General features: G+C 24.2%; 1 protein-coding gene across 1 annotated transcript in view; it reads left to right on the forward strand.

Moving 5' to 3' along the window:
• The first annotated feature begins 827 nt into the window (after positions 1 to 827).
• LOC122507414 (protein singed) overlaps positions 828 to 22,999 on the forward strand; it is a 38,646-nt gene continuing 16,474 nt past the window's right edge. Inside the window, exons 1-5 of the mRNA XM_043620114.1 lie at positions 828 to 1,296; positions 14,268 to 14,464; positions 18,154 to 18,397; positions 21,194 to 21,327; positions 21,876 to 22,165. Coding sequence (XP_043476049.1) covers positions 14,408 to 14,464; positions 18,154 to 18,397; positions 21,194 to 21,327; positions 21,876 to 22,165 — 725 coding nt within the window. The 5' untranslated portion in view covers positions 828 to 1,296; positions 14,268 to 14,407. The remainder of the gene's footprint in view (positions 1,297 to 14,267; positions 14,465 to 18,153; positions 18,398 to 21,193; positions 21,328 to 21,875; positions 22,166 to 22,999) is intronic.

Raw genomic sequence — 22,999 nt, forward strand, 5'->3', positions numbered from 1 at the left:
CCCCCGAGTAACAAGTTTCAATTAAATTTGAGAAATTTTGAAAAAAATGTCCGCCACATTGGATCCGCCATTTTGAATTTTGAAAATCTGACTTCAGATTCGTAATCAACGGCTTCGAAAACTCCCGAGTAATGAGTTTCTACAAAATCGACTCGCGGGTTTTCCTGGGGGCACGAAAGGGTTAAAATGTCCGACTTTTTACTAAAAAAATATTTATCATCATATAGGATAAAACTTTTTAATTTTCTATTTATGAATAAGAGCGAGTATTTTACGATTTATATGTAATAAAATAATTTTTAACATAGGATCGGTCATTTTGTAGTAATTTGCAAGCTTATAGAATTTTTATTCACAAGTTTTTCTTTTAAAATTTCACGAGATGGGGCGGTCATAAAAGAATCATTTCCATCACCTTCAACATTGCTTATAGAGCGTAGTTGAATAGATTTCAAAGGGGAAAACATAATAGATGTTCCTCCCCAATCTATAATATGAATCTACAGTCAAAAGTCAAGTATCTTGGCCACTTTTTTCGTATAGTAAATAACAGTTTATGCTTTTCGTCAAAAGTTTACTTCTCAACGAATATTTACTTCCTGAAATTTAATATTTACTTCCTGAAAAAATAAAGCTATTGGAGTATAGTAAAAATAATTAATTTGTTTCATAGAGAAATAACAATGAAACAATGAAATTGCTAAGTAAGAGAGGGCGATTGAATAGTGTGTTGATCGTGTATAAGCGATTCGAGTCGACGCAGATGTAGAAAACAGAGATCTAACCTAACCGCTGCTCCTGCAGTTCGATGCATTCGAACTCCTCCCACTACTCCTGCGTTACCCTCCACCATCTTTACACATCCCATATTCCCACTGACGGCCGCCGGCAATCTAATTCAACTGTGTGCCCACCAACGCAAATTCGTATAATCTCGATACACTCCCATTGGATATAAACTTAATCGCATTGTCTCTATGTTATTACTGAGGTTCACGGTCTAGTCCTGCTGGCGATCCAAGCAAACTAAACTGAACCGCGTTGTAGTAAAGGTGCTGAGGCTGTGACTAACTTGGAGTGCGACTACAGCTGGGCACCTCTCAGTGTAGAGTGAGAGCGGCTGCTGGCAAGTGAGCCAAGTTCCTAAATTTCAGTAGTTTCAGTTCATGTTACTTATTTCAGTTTAGTTGTTCGGTGAGACTGAGAATCGACTTGTGAGAGTTTTCTGTTTATTCGTTCCGGTACGCCTTTGTGCATTGTAAAGTGGTGGTCAGTGACAGGATCTACCATTTTTCGGTAAGTAACACGAAAATACACTTCAAAATATTATCCATAAATCTTTTTTCTCCCCTCAACAAACAGTTTTTCGTATTCTCTCTCGAATCGAACTGACATTTCCGGCCGGCAAATTTTTCCTAACAATATTTACACAACAATGTTCATTCATAATTTCATAATAATAAATTTTTTAGTTTAACAATAGTTAAATTGAAAATTTATTATTACAGAGCTTTTCGATTGTTTTCTCCCAATTCAAAAAGTAAGGAATACTATTTTTAAATTTTCTACAGTAAATTTAATATAAAGGGGTTTCTCCAGGGTTGCCTGGCGATATGTATCTATATAGCTGTGTGACAAAGACCAATCTATATATATGTAAAGAGTATACTATATAGATTGGAAATCAATGTCATTGACTCGATATAAATATTTATTCCAAAGTGCTATAAAGATTATAATTTGTAAATTTAAAACAATAACAAATCTTTTCTGAAATTCTATAATAAAACAAATATCTGCAGTTTTGTCTCCGGAAATGTAAAATATTATCTTTAAAAATATCTTTTTAAAAGCAAAGTGTTTCTTCTTTTACTCGGGGAAAAATTATATTTGAATCAAATAGGTACTCTATTTTTTTGCATAAAACTAAATTTTGGGTTATCCACTGTAAAGTTTGTTTAACCCGAATTATTTATTTGAGTTAAATAAATATTCACTCTCTGAGTGTGAATTGGTGAAAATTGAGCCACTAATTCATAATGGAAAGAATTTTTATTAATTTTTAGTCATTTTTCACTGAAACTTTAGGTAGTTAAAATATCAGAATTACTAAAAATATAGAAATATTTTATTATAAAAAATAGAAATATTTTACTAAAACAAATAGTAATATTTTCTGGCTTTGCTCTCATCTACTAAAACCCACTATTTTTTTTTAATTTGAACAAATTCAATTATTTTTAAAACTATAATAAAATTTTTCACAGGAATTCAATAATATAAAAAAATTTAATAAAATTCGTTGCAAAAATTAAATTATTTTTTATAAATAATAAAATTCTTCTTAGGAATTCAATTATTTTCAATATAATTTTAATAATTTTAATAACTTTCTCGAAAAAAATCAATTTTTTTTAAATTCTTTAAAAGAATTGAATTATTTTCATAAATAATAAAATTCTTCTCACGAATGTAATTATTTTCAATTCAATTTTAATAACTTTAATAACTTTCGAGTCTAACTTTATCGAAAAAATCAATTTTAATAAAATTCTTTAAAAGAATTCATTTATACCCACAAAAAAAATTTGAATACAATTTTTAGTTACAATAATTAATGAACACTATCTATTATTTTAAGAAGTTGAGAGAAATTCTTCGAATAAAATATAAGTACACGTTTAAAATTTTCATTTAAAATTATTAGAAAAAACTACATTATTTTCAAAAGATTTAAAGAAATTAGTCAACAAAATTTAAATGTTTTCAAAAATTTTAATAAAATGCTTCACAAGTATTTTATTATTTTTATTATTTTTATTAAAACGAAAATTCTTATCCGGAATTCTTTTATTTCGTAAAAATTTTAATAAAATTTTTTATTTACCTATATTTATTAACAAAAACGATTATTTTAAATAATTGAGTGAAATTTTTTTTAAAAAATTTAATTAATTTCAAAACATAAATAAAAACTAAATTTTCAATTAAAATTGTTTTAAAAATTAGTTTATTTTAAAATAGTTAAAGAATTTAGTCGAACAAGTTTAATTATTTTCATAAAAAATCTGATAAAGTTCTTCAAAAGAATTCAATTTTTTAACAATATTTTAAAAGACTTTAATAATAAAATTATTAATTACAAATTTTTAACAAAATCGATTATTTAAAAAGAAATTCAAAGAAATTGTTCAAAACAATTCAAATACTTTCAAAACTTTTTAAGACAATGTTTGGAAATTTAATGTTTTTTTAAAAAATGTTGATAAAATTCTTATTCTTATATAAATTTTAAGAAATAATCAAATATTGTATTAAATATTTATTTTTGTATTTAAATAAGTGAATAAGTTAAAATATTATTTATTTTTAAGAATTATTTTTAAATACTTAATTGCATTTGATAAAAATTTAGAATTTAAGTTATTACCAGGATAAGAAAATATTAGTGGATATTTTTTATTAAAAAATTCACTTATTAAATAGAAAGTTAATTATTATTGTTTATTATTTTCAAAAAACATTTTTCGCAAAAATTAAATTATTTTATAAAATTTTTAATAAAATTTATTCTTGATAAGAATTATTAAGTTATTTTCAAAAATTTCAATAATACAATTCTTTGGAAAAATTTGATTCTTTTTTTTTGCGAAAATTCCATTATTTTTAATACAATTTTAATTAAATTTTCTCGATAAAGAAATCAATTATTTAAAAAAAATGTTTATAAAATCTTTCAAATGACTAATTATTTTTAAATTTTTGCTGAAAAGTTTAGAAGCAAAATTATTTGTGAATTTTAATTTCATTTATCATATTTTAGAAAAACTTCTAACCAAAAACTGAAAATATTTTACTATTGTAAATCAGTCAGCGACACTACACCTATTTCAATAAATCAGTAAGAGCGTTGATTAAGAAATTTCAAGCTATAATTATAGAAGCCAATCAAAGATAGAAATTGCTTTCTTTTTCTTTTGAAAAAAGCGAAAAAAATAAATTTTTGACTTAATTATATTCATTTTTAATTGACATTTTCACATTTAACACTAATAATGAAAATATATGTGAAACTCTTAGTTTTTAATTAAGGAAATCGAGGTCATTAATAGTGACTTAGATAAATTTATCTTGACGCACTTTCAAGTTGGACATCCCACTCGAAACTCATTTGCCATTAAAATTTATTAGCAAATCAAAGTGAAAACATATCATGAAAATTCATTTAAGTTAATTATAGATTAATTTAAATTTTACAAAAATAATTATTTTTAGACGAATTCGGAGTAAAATTAAAAATTATATAACAATAACATTTTTCTAAATGTGAAATAAAACGAATAGCTTGAAATGGTTATAAGTTTGGTTCAATTTTTTTCAATCTAAATCTGAAGGTATAAGTTTCATCTTTTAATTAACGTTGATTAATTAATATCCTTATAGAAATTCTATCTCAATTTTAAAAAAGTAAAAGTTTTAAGTTTTAAACTAAAAAAAATTAATAAATGAAATTTTAAATGCAAAAAAATGTACTTAACATAAATATCTAATGATCTACTTAATTAAATTTAAAACTAATAAACAATTATATCTTTCCTTTCCTGATGTCTCAAATTATAGTTAAAATATGTATCAATTTTTTCAATAATTTTTTATCATATTAATCAATATTTATAATTTTGTAATTATTTAATTAAATACAATAAAAAAAATTGAAATTATAAAAAAAATGTTTCTATTAAAGAAAACTTGTCAGGTTATAATCGTTATATGCACTCGTTTATTTGGGGTGCGTGACTTTTTTGTATTCTCATGATTCATAAACACTTTGCCAGTTGCACATACCAGTCATCCAGGTTTAAACCTCCAGCAAACCAATATCAGACTAGAGTTTCACCGTTTACCGTCTCTTTAAATAATGAAGCAATTAATTCGCGATTTCTTAAAATTTCTAAAGTATACATATTCAACTCTGCTATTTTGTTTAATTGCAAAAAATAAAAAATTATTATAGCTGATTTCGGATTTTCAAAATATTTAGTTACATATAATTTTTTAATGAAAGCTACATAAAATAAATTATCATAGAAAAGAATTATTTTATTACATTCATAATTCAAATTTTTTTATTATTTTGAGAATAGGTACACGAAGAGAAAAGGGGACGTTTTTCTGCAGAAATCACGCTAAAATAATCCCACCTCTCTAGGACCGGACGTGACGTAGTTTATGAACGACCCCAAATAAATGTTAAATTTTGTAAAAGTATTTTACAATTTGGGGATAAAATGCGACAAAGCGAAATTTTGAAATAAAAAATACTAAACTTCAAAAAAACTTATAATGCGAAATCTAGTACAGTTATATCAAATATTAAGAATATTAATTAAATTTTAATGTAACTTTACTAAATTTCATATAATTTCTTTCAAAGTTTAGTATTTTTTATTTTTCAAACTTTCACAACTCGTATTTAAAATTATTTATATTTCTAACAATAAATTGAAGAAAATCAACTACAATTCTTTGAAACAATTCCATTATTTTCAATACAATTTTAATTAAATTCGTCGAAAAAATTTGAAAGAGAAAAAAATTTCAGATCCTATAAAATAGTAAAAAATAAAATGTTAAATTAATATTACTAATATTATTAATATAGATTGAATTTCAAAAAGTTTAAAATTAAAATTTTAGAAAAGTTGAATTGTAATAAATTTTAATTACAAATTCTGAATAAATTAGTTTTTTGAAAAATTTTTTTTATATTACTTATATTTTCAAATAATTTAATTGAAAAACTTTCAAATTATTCGAAATTTCATGAAATTGTCTTGTAAACAGATTTTAGAAATATATTAGTTATAATTTCTAGATAATAATTAAATTAAATTTTTTAAAATAATTTTCTCGTTCTGAAAATTCAATTTCTTGTATTTGAATCGTAAAAATCTTAAGTTTTCAAGTTGAATTATATTTTCCATTGCATAATTTTAAAATTATAAAATGCATTTTAGAAACCCAAAAATGTTATTAAAATGTTTAAAATACTCGTTTAATTGTGAAAAATTCTGAACAAAACTACAATTTTAAATTCCTGTAATTTTCTCTATATTTTTTCGTCCACTTTAAAATAAGTGTAATGCTCTCCGAAGTACCTTAAAAACAAAAAGTTGTAGGTTATGTTTGTAATTTTTGTTATGAAATTACGCAAAGGAGTTTAACTCTTAATCTAAAAAACTAATATTAGAATCTTCATTACAACTAAAATAATTAATAAAAATTAAATTCGGTTTAACAAAATTAAACAAAAACTTTTAATTGAGGTAAGAATAACACAAACATAACCTTAAAGTGATTTGCTTCTAAGTTACCTTTCTTCGGAGCGCATATCACAAATAATCTCGCAAATTTTAATTATTTGTAATTAAAAATGAATAATTTACTTGAAGGATTTTATATTTTTTTGACGTAAGTAGCTAAACATTTATCAAAACAATTGTATTTTTGGGTCTGAAATTTTTTTAAAAATGGTCTGGAAAAGTCATGAAATTTTAAAATCAATGTTTTTTTCTGATATCAAATAGAATTTTATATTTGTGTAGATGTTTATTTGCAATAAACAAATACACCAACAAAGAAATTCGTATAAGTTTTTTCTGTATGAAGGACCTGTATTATGTTCTTTTAACAAGGAGTCAGAGTCAGTCTTTGGAAAGCCTCGTTAGAGAAAATGTCTTCTTTAAATTAATGCATATCTTATACCCAGTGTAGATTAAAATAAATATTTTTTATTTATGTTTCTGTCTCTCTTTTTAATAACTTCCCTCATAAGCCATGTTTATCTAAAAACTATAAAATTATTTACTAGGAAATAAAATTTGTTTAAAGTAAGTTAACCACAAAAGAGAATAAATAATTTCGCAATATTTCATACAATTTAAAGAGATTACTCTAGCGCTTCTTTTATATTATATAGAAAACAGTAGTATTCATGAAATAAGTAATATGAAAAACATAAAAAAAAAGATAAAAACTTCCGGGATATAACATTACAAGTAAATTATATACAATCACGATTTCCGTCAAACTTTTGTTTCGCATCTCAAATTGATGTATTGACCAAATAAAAATCAACTATACGTGTACAAAAAAGATTATTTTACAATCAATTTTGCAAACAATATCACAACCTCTGTAAAAAGAAACTAAGCCACGCAAATTAAAAAGAATTAATTGTTATTGACAAAATCCCCCTTTCTGACTCGTTAAAATTATAGAAACTAAATAAATTCATGTCCCTGATGTTACCGTCGATGCTTAGTATCGATTTATCGAAAACTATTTTTGGACTTTTCAAAATGAAAATGTCACTAATTTTACTTTTTTCATTCACCTCGGAAGTGAAAATTATGATCAAGCACTTTTTTAACCTGAAACCTTTAAAAAATTCGTTTTATTCTATTCATTTTTGAAGGCCCCTGAAGGGCTTTTATAACGTTTTGCGTTAAAAAGCGTTAAAAGCCCTTCAGGGGCCTATAAATTCTAAAATACAAAAATGGGTGTGAAATGCAAAATTTAATTCTTTTGATGCTACATTGGGTATATAAAGTTTCTGAGAATAAATAAGTGGTAGATCGGTTATAGCACAGAAATATGTATTAGATATTTGGAGTTCATAGATTTATCTATAGCAAATGTTAAAGTAATTGCTGTGTGGGTAGTAAAGTAGTCGTCAGGGTCAGGGTCGATCTGAAGTCGGTCGGTAACCTCTAGTTCATTAACCTGCGCAAAGACATAACACCCCGCACAGAACCAGGAATCTCCGGAACATTTTATATATATATAAAAAGGTGAAACCGTGAACTTTGAAATGTGGCATTGAAAAACTCAGGAAACATGTTTTTCATTGCAGACTCATTTACTGCAACGAACAATTGAACTTGAAATAATTTCAGAATTATTAGAGATATCATATTCTCTAAATCTGAATTAGTGAAATTTCACTAATTGACAGGGTATATAGACGCTAATAATTGGAATCTGTGGTATACTTATCGCTTTTTCATATTTAGAGAGTATAGAAGTCCAAATCTGAATCTCATGGAACATGTATATGGGTGAAATTTCAAAGAATAAATACTAATTTTAAAATAAAATTTTTAATAAAATTTGGCCTAGAGGCATGCGTGTTTTGTAAACTTAAAGATTAGAAACGTTTAAATTTTTAAAAAACATATGCAATCACAAATATAAATATAAAATATTATAAGATATTTAACCCTTTAAATACCACATGTGCTGATTTTTAACTTCGATTTAAAGATCTTAATATTAAAAGAAAAAAATTATTAAAAATTCTACAAGGACGTATCCTTTCATGTAAAGTATCAAAAACGTGTTCCCGATAGTTTTAGTTTAAAAATATGCTTTGCGTTTTAAGATTTTTGGTATTTTTTAATTCAAAATGGCGTCTGAAAGTAAAAAATTTTTCAAAATTTAACACAGGATGGATAAAATTTTTAAAAGTTGTTGAATTCGTTTGAAACTAATAAAGCTGAAAAGACCAAGTATTAAAGCAAATTAAGATAAATTAACTTTTCACGGAGAAAAAAGGATAATTAAACTCACCCTCAGGAGTGTGAAACTTGACATAAATTTTACACTTCTCCAGGGTGAGTTTAATTATATTTTATCCTTCTTTCTCCGTGTTGGTAAATTTATATTAATCCAGCTTTCAGATTTATGAAATCAGATTAAAATAATATATATATAATATATTGAAAAGAATTAATCATAGCAACACTGAATTCGTGTTGCTATATAAAAATAGAAGACAAAAGGAAAAGAAACTTAATCCTAGGGTGATCGAACCCCAAACGCATGACTAACCTATGACCTAATCGAAGCACTTTAACTACAGAGACTGCTATTATTATCTGCAGAGTTGCGCATTACTGCTGTTTGTTAAATATTTATTTATTATAATACCCTTTTCTCTTTAGCAATTTATGAAAAATCTTTTCTTAAATATCTTATAAAGAAAAAAAATTCTGCTTTAACAAATATATATATTTTAGTTTTTTCAGTACCATTTTAATTACTTTTGCTTCCTCAAAAGGAAGTCTTGTTTTAATGAAAATTTTCAATAATAAGAGCTGTAGCAAAAGTTTTTTTTATTAATTGAGGGTCCCTATCAAAGAACCGGTTATAAGTTTTTGAGACTCAAAATCATTGCCCTCCCAGTAATAAGGGGTGAATTAAAGTGGATTGGCACTTTTATGCTTTTAAATTCCAAACCAATTCCGTTTTTGTCCGCAATCTTAATGAATTCCTTTTCTATTGTTAAATTGATAATTTCTATCCAATTCAATTCTCTGTAACCGCACGTGACCAGAATTTGAATCCCCTTTAATGCCCTTTAAAGAATTCAATGTTAATTAAAAGGCATTAACTCCACAACAAATGATTCCTTTAAACGGCATTAAAGTAAATTCAGACTCTGGTCACGTGGTTACAGAGAATTGAATTGGATAGAAATTATCAATTTAACAATAGAAAAGGAATTTCAAGAAATTTAAATTTTTAATCCTTTTTTTATTTATAGAAGTCGAGAATTTTGAGTCTCAAAAACTTATAACCGGTTCTTTGATAGGGACCCTCAATTTGAGGTGTCTTTAGGAGCAACTTATGAAATAGTTTTAACAAAATATTTTATAAATATTTCTGTAGGGGAAAGGGTCCTAACAACCAAAATTTTTCCCAATAGTTATTTTTACCAAAGTGAAGAAATTACCAAAAATTCGAAATTTGATTAAAGTATATTTATTGTGGAATCAATAAATTTAATGAATTTAGAAGTGTACGTATAGTAACCAATACTTTTAAGATATTGTATAGCGTTTCATTATATTCAACATATTCCATATATTTTTGAACTATTGTAAGCAATTTTGTTTTTCGATTTTGACGCATAAATGACTTGTGCTTTTTTTGATTTTCCCATTTTAAATCCAAACTTATTAACTTTAACTATTTTAAAAAAAACTATACAAAACGAGTGTACTAATATACTAGACAATTTTGACACAACCACAATCTCCAAGATAAGTGACAATGTTGTTTAATATGAAGTCGGCGAAAAATAAAAAAAAACATTGAAAAAAAGGTTTCTTGAGAAAAAAATAACTTGGAAAAAGTGTTCGGCGGGAAAAAATAGTTTGGAAAAAATATACATTGGTAAAATAATAGGTTGGGAATTTCAACTGGTGGGAAAAATGTCCACCACCGCATTTGTGTTATTATATGTTCAAAAGGAAACTACAAGATCTTAAATATTTTTAAAGTTACGATAAAAAACGCAAAAGTGACATGCCACGGTCCTGACATGAGTGTCACAGTTAGAACACGTAAATAAATAAATAATCGAATAAATATTTTCTTTTCAATGTTCGCACTTCAAAATAATGCCAGTAAAAGTCATTTAAAAATAAAATTGAGTAATAAAATCACGATTTTGTTAACATGTGTAGGTACAAAGTAATTAACAATTTAAAACATGAAAAAAGTGCTCGTGTACGTAGAATATCATTATAATAAAAATATTTTTATATGTATAACATCTAGTTAGATTTGGCCTACAAAGTACTCAAAAGATAACCTCAATATTTGATCACGTAACATTTTCAGAACAAAATTTAAAAAAAAACGTATGCCACGGACCTGACAATACCCTATTTTCTTAATTTTAACTATGATAAGGATTAGTTAATGAACTGAATATTAAGTATCTTTAAGAAGAGACTTGCATTAAGTGATTGTCAAAAAAAATAATTTTATTAGTTATTTATCTATGGCGTCATGCAAATATGCCATTTATTTGAAAATCACCCATAAACAAACTTAATTATTTTCTATAAGGAAGCAAAGTGTTTATGAAATGATCACAAAGATAAAGCCATCATTAATGATAAAAATTGGCAGCGGTTTTTGCTTAATTTAGTAAATTTTAATTTAAAAATTTAAAATAAAAACTTTAGTTTTAAAACCAGAACCTAAGAATTTAAAATGTGTGATAAAAATAAAACGGTAACATTCTGACAAGTTGTTTTTAACACTTTAATGCAAAGATGTGCTACTTTTAAGTATGTATTTCAATCTTGCAGAATTATCAGAAAACTTTTAAAAAGCGATCAAAAAATCTAGTGATGCAAAAGCCAAATGTCCAGGAAGTTGATAACGAAAAGTTCAAAATTAAAAATAATAAAGTTTGTGCTCTATTTTTTGCCGCAAAAATATTTTTGTCATAATGCTTACTCTTAGGGACAAACAATAAGAAAAATCTGTTATAAGGCACAAAACCGAAATTTTATAATAATATTGTCGATTGGGGTACAAAAGTTCCAAAACGGAAGTTCCAATTGAAAAGTTCCAAGAAAAAAGTTCCAAAATGAAAAGATCCAAAATTTATTTTTCCAAAGTACAAAAGTTCCAAAGTCCAAAATGTCCAAAATATAAATTTACCAAAGTGTGAAATTTCAAAAAAAAATTTCCAAAATAAAAAGTGTTGAATTGTTAAATAAGTGAAAAGTATTGGAGTTGTTTGAAAAAATAAGGCATCTCCAATATTTCACATTATTTTTTCTATCTGAATGCTTGTAATACAGAAATCCTTCGATATGTAAATAATTTTTTTCCGACTTGTATTAATTCTACCATAATTAAAATTTACAATTTAATATAATTTCACTGTTCACTATTTTATAGTTTAAATAAAATTTTAAATTAAAATAAAATTTTTAATTTTACTAATTTACAATTTAATATAATTTCACTGTTTACTATTTTTAAATTTGAAAAAGAAATTTAATTTCACAACATAATTTTGGAATGAGCACACGTTGAATGAAATTTTTGATTTGAAATTTAAAAAATAAAAAAAACAATGTTTGGAAAAAACGACTATTGGAAAAATAATACTTTGGTAAAAATGGCCTTTGGAAAAATAATACTTTGGAAAAAATATCATTTGGGAAAATAATAATTTGGATCCTTCGGAATTGGAACTTCTGTTTTGGAACTTTTGACTCCATACCATATTGTCTGAAGTGGAAGTAGATGAAATATTTTCATCTGGGTCCGAGGGACCCAGCTAGCGGGCATGTGAGGGTTAAATACAATTTCTGTCAAATAATATTTCGAAGAAATAAAAATTCAGCTATAAGAATGAATTCTTTCTAATTTTTTTCTTTTTAATAAAATTTCATTTAAATGGTTATTTTGTTTAATAAAAATTCTAGTAAATGAAAATATCGATAAATTAAAAGTAAAAGTTGATCTAATGCAAAAATTCTGTCAAGAGAAAGTTCGATTAATTATAAATTTTTTGTTTGTTATGAAAATTCGTTAAAATCAAAAGCATGTAGTAAATAAAAATCAGCATCAAAAGAGTTTTTATTTTAAGAAATTCAATTTTTTAAAACTTCTAGGCCCAGATTTTATTATTAGAAGAAAAGAATCGATTATTTCAAAAAAAATATTAAGAATTTTTTAAAAGTGCTACATTCTGCTCTACCTACAGAAATTAACACAATTTTCCTTTTTTTGAAACTGCAGTCTTTATTTTTGTTTGGTCAAGAAGTTTGTACTCAATTTTTTTAGTAAATGTTTGATTTTTCAATAATTAGTTTGTTTTGTCTCGTATCATAAAAAAAGAAGAAACTATAAAATTCAATTGTTTTAGTTTTTATTTTGTCGAAATGATCTACTTTGTGGATTATTTATTTACCGAGAATTGCATGACGATCAACATTACTTCATATGATATAATAAAAAAAAATAAACACTATATTATGATTTTTTAATTGAAAATTGCTTAGATCGATATATTTTGCTTATTTTGTTAAATGTTGTTAAATTTTGTTTAAAAAGAAATAAATGGAATAGGATTTTATTTTATTTCTGCTCTGTACGTAAAATACCCTCCTACGGTTTTAATATTTTTTAATTTTGAAGGAAATAAATTTATAATTTTGTTAAAATTAATTTTAATTATTTAAGTTTTACTTCGATATAAAGATTTCTGATTATTTTTGAAAATATTCGGGTTAACTATAAACTAGTTTTTTTGAAACTATAAAAATGAAGAGAATTTTAATCGTTTTTGAGATTGACTTGGGAAAAACAGAATTTAATTAATTAGTGTCTGTAAATAGAACATTAGCGTTTGCATAAATAGTATTCGCTTTACTTGGATAAGCAAGGAAGTTGTTGGAGTATCTTATCATCGAGGCATGAGTCTTGTTATGTAGGAAGTCGGACACAGTTGTGACACGAGCATCTTACAGTTAACGGTCACTGTTTCTCTCTCTATTTAAAATTCGTAGTTAAACAGATTTATAAATCTGGAAACCAATTACGAAATTCCAACGGTACTCTATATTCATACCTTCTCTGCTACAATCGAAAGTGTAAAGGATATTGAAGAGTAGCAAATTAAATTTTTTAAAATTAAATATTCTTTGTAGAATTTTTAATTTATTTTTTATGACTTTATAGAATAATGTTCCAGAGCCAAAACAATTGTTTATTTATCAGTTTAAACACTCTCTTAAAATTGTTTTAATGTTCTTTATCGTTTACACGATTAAAGATAAACAAATTTTTGTTTTTTGCATTCAACTCAGGAAATGAGACACTTCGAATAAGTAATAAACATGTTAACAATGTTTTGATAATTAACAAAGTTATTTAAATTAAATAAGCTTACTTTTATCGTGATGGATCAATTAAATTGACTTTAAATTAAAAATCTTTCTAAGATAGCATTTTTTAATATAAAAAAATTAAATTAAAATTAAAATTCACTCAAAATTTAAATAATTTTATGCAACTCAGGCGTATTATGGTCTCCTTATAACCCAGCAATTAATAAAGTGCGCATTATCGCCCTAGGTCAATAAAGTACATATTATTACTCTAGGACACTTTATTGACCGCTGTTCACAGGTCAATAAAGTACTCATTATTACTCTAGAATTTTTATGTTAATATTACTAAAAATATTTAAATCTATAATAAGACTTGTTTATCAGATTAAGTAATAAATTAGACCTGGAAAATTTAGAGAATTTTGAAAATGAAATTTTGCAGCCACCCTGCAATATAACAATAAAAATATTAGTAAAATTTTCAAGGTCTACTGCAATATTATTTAGTGCAGAATAGACGCAGGGGATTAAGTCATTAATCGAGTTTTTTCCTTCCAGGAATTCATTCAGAGTGTTTATAAAAAGAGAAGCACGAGTTACCATTTTCTCGGTAAATATCATTGAAAGACAGTGGTATCAGTAATATCCCGTTTCTGAACTTTTCTAAAGAGGCCGGATTTTGTCACGGTTTCGGAACAATGCAAACCAACGGTTCGGAAAATATGGAGAATGGTGCTGATAAAACAGGATGGACGGTATGTTTATAAATATCATTGAATTTCTTTCAAAATAATTGTCTTTTGCCAAAATATAATCTTGTTCATTGAAAACTTGATTTTTTAGAATTAAAAAATATTATGATTAAAAGTAAAGCAATAATTGCATCAAAATTTAATGCTTAAATAGTAAATAAATATTCTATCATGTTATTGTATTGAATACGTGAATTTTATTTTTCTTTAAGTCTCTGTGTGAGTATATAAATGTTTATGATATATGGATTTTAGATGGATTAAAAACAAGGTATTAGAAAACAAGATATGACAAAACAGTACAATGCAGGAAGTACACTATTTTATTGTACCTTTACTGATAATACAAGGACGAAGATGTTTAAAAGTGTATTTCTTTATTTTCATTCAATTCTCATAAAATTCATAAAATTTCACAATTATTTCTATTTAAAACCAAGATTACAATAATTTGCAGGCCTTTTTTTTGACTTTTCTTACAAATATTGCAACTTATTTCAGTTTTTATATTAGTGTGAAAAATAACTAGATAGGTAGGTCATTCAAAAATTATTTTTGAACCATTTTTCTAATTAAATTTTCGAAATAAACAATTAACATATTTTCGAAAAATTATAATAAAGAATAATACTTAAAATTAATTTTTCAGAAATATCTATATTAATAATCGCTGTATTCTGGTAATCTGTTCGCAGATTGAAGTTAGTTGTTGTTTGCTTATTGTTTCCTAATTTTCTAATGAATTCTAGAATTAATGTATTGAAAATCATTTAATTCGTGCAAAGAATTTTATCAAAAAATTTGAAAATAAGTGAATTTCATTAAAAGTTTTGAAACTAATTGAATTATTTTGAAGAATTTCTTTGAATTTTTTTTAAATAATGGAGTTTTTTAATAATTTTAATTGAAAATTTTAATAATATTTGAATTTTATGAATAATTTCTTTGAAGTTTCTAAAATAATCGTGTTTTTTAATAATTGTAATTAAACATTTGATTATTTTATTGATATTTATTAAAAATTTTTTAAAATAATTAAATTCTTCTCAAAATTATATTACAATATTTTTAAATTAATTGAATTCCTCCGAAGAATTTTATTATTTATAAAAATAATTGCAATTGAAATTTTTGAAAATAACTGAAATAATTCAATTCCTGCGGAGAATTTTTATGTTTATAAGAATAATTGAATTCTTTTGAAGAATGTTACTATTTATGAAAATAATTGAATTTTTGCGAAGAATTTTATTAGAACTTTTAAAAATAATAGCTAAGACGTGAATTTTTTCAATTTTTAATCTAAAATTATTAAAAAATTGAAGTTTATATTTGAAAATTAAAATTTTTAAAAATTTTTGTAATAAAAATAAATTTAATAATGCGTTTCGCATGCTAGCGCGCGTAAAGTTTTCTAGTATTTAAATAATTTTTGAAAGATAATAGTTTTTCAATTATACAATTGAAAACTTTCCAAACAATTGAAATTTGGTTAAATCTTTTAAAAATAATCAAATTTTTGACAAATAGGTATAAAAAAATACTTAGATTTTTGAAGAATTTGAATTATAAACATCAGGACCATGATATCTCAAAAATTTTAATAAGTCCAAAAAGTAAATTTTCATTAATTTTAATTTATATTTACTTTATATTGTTCGAAGATAATTGAATCTTAAAAAGTTATTATAAAACAATTCTAAGAATTAGTTTCTTAAAAATATTGTAATGTCAGTTTTCGAAAATAATTGAATTTCTTAAAAGAATTTTTGTATATAAACTAATTAATTTTTTGATGAATTTTAATTACGAATTATGAACATGATTGTTTTCACAAAAATGTTGAAATGTTTTATTTTTAAATTTACACTTGAGGATTTTTCATTAAAATTTTGGAGAAATCAATTATTTTCAAAAATTGTAATTAAAATTCTTTGAAAAGTTGATTTTCAAAAATTGTAATAAAATACTTGAAAAAAATAAATTATTTTCAATTAAATTTTGAAAAATTTCAATTATTAAAAATCTTTTTAATAACCTGGAAAAAACATGAAAAGTTGCAATTATTATAAAAAAAAATGAATTTTTCTATTTAAATAATTGAATTCTCGAAGTACTTTCGGAAAATTATTTAAAATGATTGATTTCAAAATGAAGTTTAGTTAAAAATTATAGAAAATAATATAATTAATTATGAAAAAGTTAAAGTTGTGATTTTTGCAAACTATTAAATTTCAAGAGGTTGTAAATTGAATTTTTTAAATTTTATTTCCCTTGCGGAAAACATTGTTTTTTCACGGGTAATAAAATTAAAAGAATTGTTCAAGTTTTGAATATTATTTTTGCTAATAAAGGGACATTGTTAGTTACAAAATCAGTGTCTACATCAAATAAAAAGAGAAAATTATAAAAAAAAAAATTGGTAAAACTTGCATTGTGAAGTCAATGATTCTTTGGCTTTCTTCCAAAATCCGTTTAAAGTCACACATTTGACACTGTAGATACTAAAATAGATGGATTTTTTTTTCTTTTTTTGAAAGTTATTTTACTTTTCGACCTTGAACATTCTTCTGGCACAGAGGCTCATTCTTTTAGTAAGCCTTACGAATCTCAATTAAAAAGTTGTCTTTTTCTTGATTTGATGAAAAAGCTGATTATCCCATAAAACTCACTTGACAGAATTATCAGTCTCACAAAATTTGTTGCTTTCGAATTAAAATTTAACACAAAAGATTCAGTTTGAATGTCAATTTATTCGAATTTTCATCATTTAGAATTAGTATTTACATGAATATTTATAATAGAAAAGTTATAATTTATCTGAATTATTATTTGATTGAATTATGATTTCCAAATTAACCGAAGAATCTAAAAATACTGAATTTTAATTGTTACGAATGTCTATTAAATAGAAGGAAGGAATTATAATATATTAGGAAAAAAAATTTATTTGCAGAAATTTGTTTAATATTTTCATAAAAATTAAAATTTTCTTGTCTATTATTTTATCAACAATTTCCAAAAGTCTGTCGATTTTTCCAATACTCATAATTATTATGAACTCTAAAAGCGGATTTAATTCTTCATTTGTAAAAATTTTTACACTTCTTTTAAAATTATGACCTTTTTTGCTACATTAGCAAATAGTGCTGTAATATAACTTTTATAACCTAACAATTCTTCTAAATACCACTTGCGAGCAATAAAAATTTCTACTTAATAATTTCTTATTTCTTCTTTTCCGCTAAATTTCTGTTTAATAGAAATTCGTAATTTCGTAGTAATTAAAATTACAATATTTTTTACTTCTTTTGTTATAAGCTTATCAATTATAATTCAAACAAACAATAAACCAGATAAAATATAATTCGTCTATGTAAATATTCATGCAAATACTAATTCAAAGTGATGAAAATTGGAGTAAATTATAATTTGAAATAAATCTTTCCTGTTAAATATGAATTCGAGGTAAAAAATTTCGAAAGACTGATATAATTCTATCAAATGATTTCTACAGGACCAGGCACCCCGATCTGATATTAAATAAATTTGAAACAACAGGAGAAAATAAAATAAAAATTTATTTGATAGGAAGTGCAATAAATATTCTGCAACTGAGCAAAATTTCGGTTTAATATTTAATGAACTAAGATGACTGAAAATGAAATTTGAATAATCGTATTGTTTTGCAGATTGGCTTAATTAATGGGAAATTTAAATACCTAACAGCCGAGACTTTTGGTTTTAAAATCAATGCCAATGGAGCGAGTTTAAAAAAGAAACAACTTTGGACTTTAGAAGGAAGTGAGCATCAGGTTTATCTTCGTTCTCATCTTGATCGCTATTTGGCTGTTGATCAGTTCGGTAATGTCACGTGCGAGACTGAAGATGCTTCGGATCCAGGATGTCCCTTTCAAATAATGCTCGCAACAGATGGTAAGCTATTTTTATTTTAATTCTAGTGTTTAAAAAACTAAGTCAATTTTATCTATACTTAATACAATTTTCTAGCAATAAATTTCTCCCTATATCTCTATTAATTAAAATGCAAGTACTGACTTGAGAATAAAAATTTATCTGTAGGACGGAAAAAAATGTATTCCTAAAATATAACTGAATTTGATCCATAAGCGGTGGATATGATAAAAAGTTACTGAAAACGGAGATCTATCAGGGTTGCAATCTGGGAAATCAGGAAATTCAGGGAAAAGTCAGAGAAAGTAGAATTGGTTATAGAAATTTGGGGAAAATCAGGGATTTTTATTAAAAGTATTGGAAAAAATTCAAATTTTAGAATTTATAAGAAAATTCTGAATTTTTGTGTCTTTTTGTTTTCCTCATAAACTATAAAATTACCACGAATTCTAATAAAAACCTTCAATTTTTTCTATTTCTGACAATAATTTATTTTATTTTAAATAACTTAATTCTATTGAAAAACTGCCATAAAGTTATTACTTATAAATTATTTAATGAAGTATTTTTTTGAAAAATTTTAATTTCAATTCTGTTGAAATTAGTATCAATTTAAAAAATTTTAACACAATTTTTTGAAAGAATTCAACTATTTTAATAAATATTAAAATTCTTTTCAGAAATTCAATTATTTTCAAACATTAAAAAAGAATCTTGTCAATATTTCAGTTATTATCTTTATAAATAGCAAAATTCTTCGCCAAAATTCAATTATATTCAGGAATTATTGTAAAATTCAATTATTTTCAGAAATAACTATTCATCAGACGAATTCAATTGTTTTCAAAATTAATAAAAATGTTCGCAGAAATTCATTTATTTTAAAAAAATCTAAAAAAAATTGTTAACATTTCAATTATCTTTATAAATGAATAGCAAAATTCTTCAACAAAATTCAGTTATTTTCAGGATTTTTAATATAGGTAATTCATTGCAAAATTCAATTATTTTCATAAATAGTACTTAGTATTCATCACAAGAATTCAATTATTTTCAAAAATTTTAATAAAATTCATGTCAAAATTTCAATTATTTTCAATATTTTACTGTTTTAATAAAATCTCCTAAAAGATTCAATTATTAAACAAAAATTTTGATAATATTCTACACGAACATTCAATTATTTTCCAAAAATAAAAATTTCACAGGAATTCAATTCCTGAAATAGAATTTGCATAATTTAAAAAAAAATCAAATGTTTTAAAATTTGGCATTTAATTCTTTACAGTAATTCAATTATTTTCAAAAATTTTAATAAAATTCATTGCAAAATTTCAATTATATTCAAAAATTTTTCTTAATTCAATAATTTGTAAATATCTATTATTTGAATTAAATTTCCTAAAAGAATTCAATTATTTAAAATTTAAAAACAATTTTCACAAAGTTCTACATGAATCCTGTTCAATTATTTTCTAAAATAAAGAACATTTCAATGGAATTCAATTATTAAAAATTAGAATTTACATACATTTTTTCGAAAAAAATCAATTGTTTGAAACTTTTTTATAAAATTCTTCGCAATTATTAAATTATTTTCGTAAATAATAAAACTCATTGCAGAATTTCAATTATTTTTAATACAATTTTAATCGAATTCCTCGAACAATGTAATTATTCTTAAATTTTTTTTTAAATTTGTCAAAAGAATTTAATTATTTAAAAATTTGTTAATAAAATTATGTATAATTGAATTCTCGTAGAATTTTGTTATAAAAATTGCTTTAAAAATTAATGTCAGTTTAAGTTTTAGATAATATGTAATTGAATTTTGGAGAAGTTACTAATAATTGCAATTTTTAGAAACAATTGAATCTTGTAAAGGTTTCAAATTGAAATCTTTGAAATTTTGTATTTTTCATACTTTTAATTGAAAATTCTATGAAATTAATTTTTTTCAAGAAACTTAATCGAAATTTCGTAAAATTGAATTGTAAACAGAATTTGAAAGTTCTCAACAGAACTTTATAAAAAATTATTAAAAATAATTGACTTAAAGAAGAATTTTATTTAAAAATTGTAGTAATAATATTCTTATAATTATTAGATATATATATGTTTTGTATCCACAAAAAAATTGCCAAATGAAAAAGTTGATTTTTACTACATATTTTTTAAGCATTTTTTTTTTAAATCATTGTTTTTAGGTTGAAAATACTAAAAAATACCATTGTTATTTATTTTTTTATGTAGAAATTCATTTGTTTATTCTTTTAATTAATTCAAATCAGAATTTTTGCTTATATTTTTAAAAATTATGATTTGCAATAAATTAGAAAAATAAACAAATTAATTTCTAAATAAAAAAATGAATAACAATGGTTTTTTTCGTAGCATTTTCAACCCAAAAACAATGTTTTCTTTCAAAAAAAAAAAATTATTAAAAAATAGTGAAAATCAATTTTGTCCATTTATGACCATTGAATTTCTCTAAAAAAAACGGCTATAAAAATAATTTTTATAGAAGATTTAAGTCATTTTCTTGAATTTTGTCCTGACTCAGTGAAAGGAACCTTACGTGCAAAAGAATTAATTTTTAGTTGTTGATATCATTTTATCTAGATTTTTTCAATCGATAAAATTATAGTTAAAAAATGTAGACGACATCCCCCCTTAATAATAATATAAAAAATAATTGAATATTCAAAGAGTTGTAATGGAAATTTTTAGAAATAATTAAATACGTTTTGTTTTTTTTGTTTCCAAGCAAAACATTTTTGAAAATAAGGAAACTTTTCAAATTTTTGTTTTCCTTAGGAAGTGGAAGATGGGCCTTGAAAAACGTTCAGCGAGGTTATTTCCTGGGTTCGAGCCAAGATGAACTCAAATGTACTGCGAAAGCTCCAGGTGAAGCTGAATATTGGCTCGTTCATCTCGCTGCCAGACCGCAGGTAAACATTATCCAATGATCCGTTACTTTATATGATTGCTCCATTTTATACTAGAATTAGGTATTCATCAATTCCAAGTAGTTTACTCATCACTAGGTTTTCACCTGCCTACACGAGTTGAGAAATTATAATTGTCAAGTCAATTAAAAACAATTTTATTTTCGTAAATTTAATTATCTCTGTGACAGTCAAAACGACTGTTTAACCCATCAAAAATCATTGGAATATAAAAAATTTGTATAAATTAATCTCACGCTTGAAACCATGGGTCTAGCAAATGAAAGTTAGTCATGTGTAATGAAAGATGAAATTAAAAGAAACTAACGAAACAGCTATTTGCCTTTCGAGACTATTAAAAATTTGGGTAAAGGAACCAGTGAAAGAATGCTTCAGGAAACACATACTTTCAGTATTAATTGTTTTTAAATACAGTTCCGAAATGGTATTTACAATTAAATTTTTGATAGTTTTTCTATATAGAATACGAAGACTTAACATTTTACCGAATTTTGCAAACGTAAAATAAAATTTGAATGATTGTTTTAAAGGTTAACTTGAGGTCAGCTGGACGAAAGCGCTTCGCTCACTTGAGCGCAATGCAAGACGAAATCCACGTAGATGCACCTGTACCATGGGGAGAAGACACTCTTTTCACTCTGGAATTCCGCCCAACGGCTTCAGCTGATGCCGATGGCGACCGTGCTAAATCCGTAGGCGGACATTACGCTCTTCACACTTGCAACAACAAATATCTTGCTCGAGACGGAAAGTTGCTTGATACATGTACTCGCGACTGTCTTTATGCAGCAGAGTTTCACGCTGGTCTTCTTGCTCTTAGGTAACTAAACCCTGTTTGGTCGGAACTCTGTAATGTGAACCCTCTTTTCTAAGGGCCTCTCATGTGGCTGTTATTTTACGTCAACTATTTTTTAACCTACATTTTCTGAAAATTAAATTTCTGAAATTAAAAGCTACTTTTTTTTTAATTTGCACTACTTACGGTTGGGGTACAGTTTTTCTAATTTTTTATTTTCTAAAAACTTTTTTTCTTATAAAGGTGAATTTCTATAAAAAAAACTTTTTTCTAATGAAAATAATTTTCTAATTTTCTTTCTTCTAATGAAGGTCATTTTCTAAAAATTTCTTTTTCTAATAAATGTAATTTTCAACATTTTTTTCTAACAATATTGAATTTTTGTAATGACGATCAATATGTACATGATTAAAAAATAAATTTAGGAAAATTTTTTAATTCTTTAAAAAAATACTTGAGATTTCGTTAAAAAATTATAATAAAAAATAGAAGTTATGCAAATTTTTAAAATAATCTAATTAAAAATCGTAATTAACAAATAGAAATTATAGATTTTTTTCCTAAAGATATTTTAAATTTTCTAAAAAAATGTTTTATAAATAAATTAATTTTGGAAATTTTGGCATAAAAATAAAAATGATCCAAATTATTATTTTTTTTTCAAAGAAGAACAGAATTTTGTTAACAAATTGTGATAAGAAATAGTAATTTAATAAAATTTTGTTTACTTTTTCAAAAAGAAACTTATAATTTTGTAAACAAAATTATGATTGTGAAACAGAAATTATGCAAAATAGTTTCTATTTCTTAATCTTAATTTTTTAACAATTTTCTAACTTTTATCAAAATTATGGAATT

The sequence above is a fragment of the Leptopilina heterotoma genome, unplaced genomic scaffold, assembly GCF_015476425.1.
Source record: "Leptopilina heterotoma isolate Lh14 unplaced genomic scaffold, ASM1547642v1 Lhet_47, whole genome shotgun sequence".
In the NCBI taxonomy this organism is placed as follows: Eukaryota; Metazoa; Arthropoda; class Insecta; order Hymenoptera; family Figitidae; genus Leptopilina; species Leptopilina heterotoma.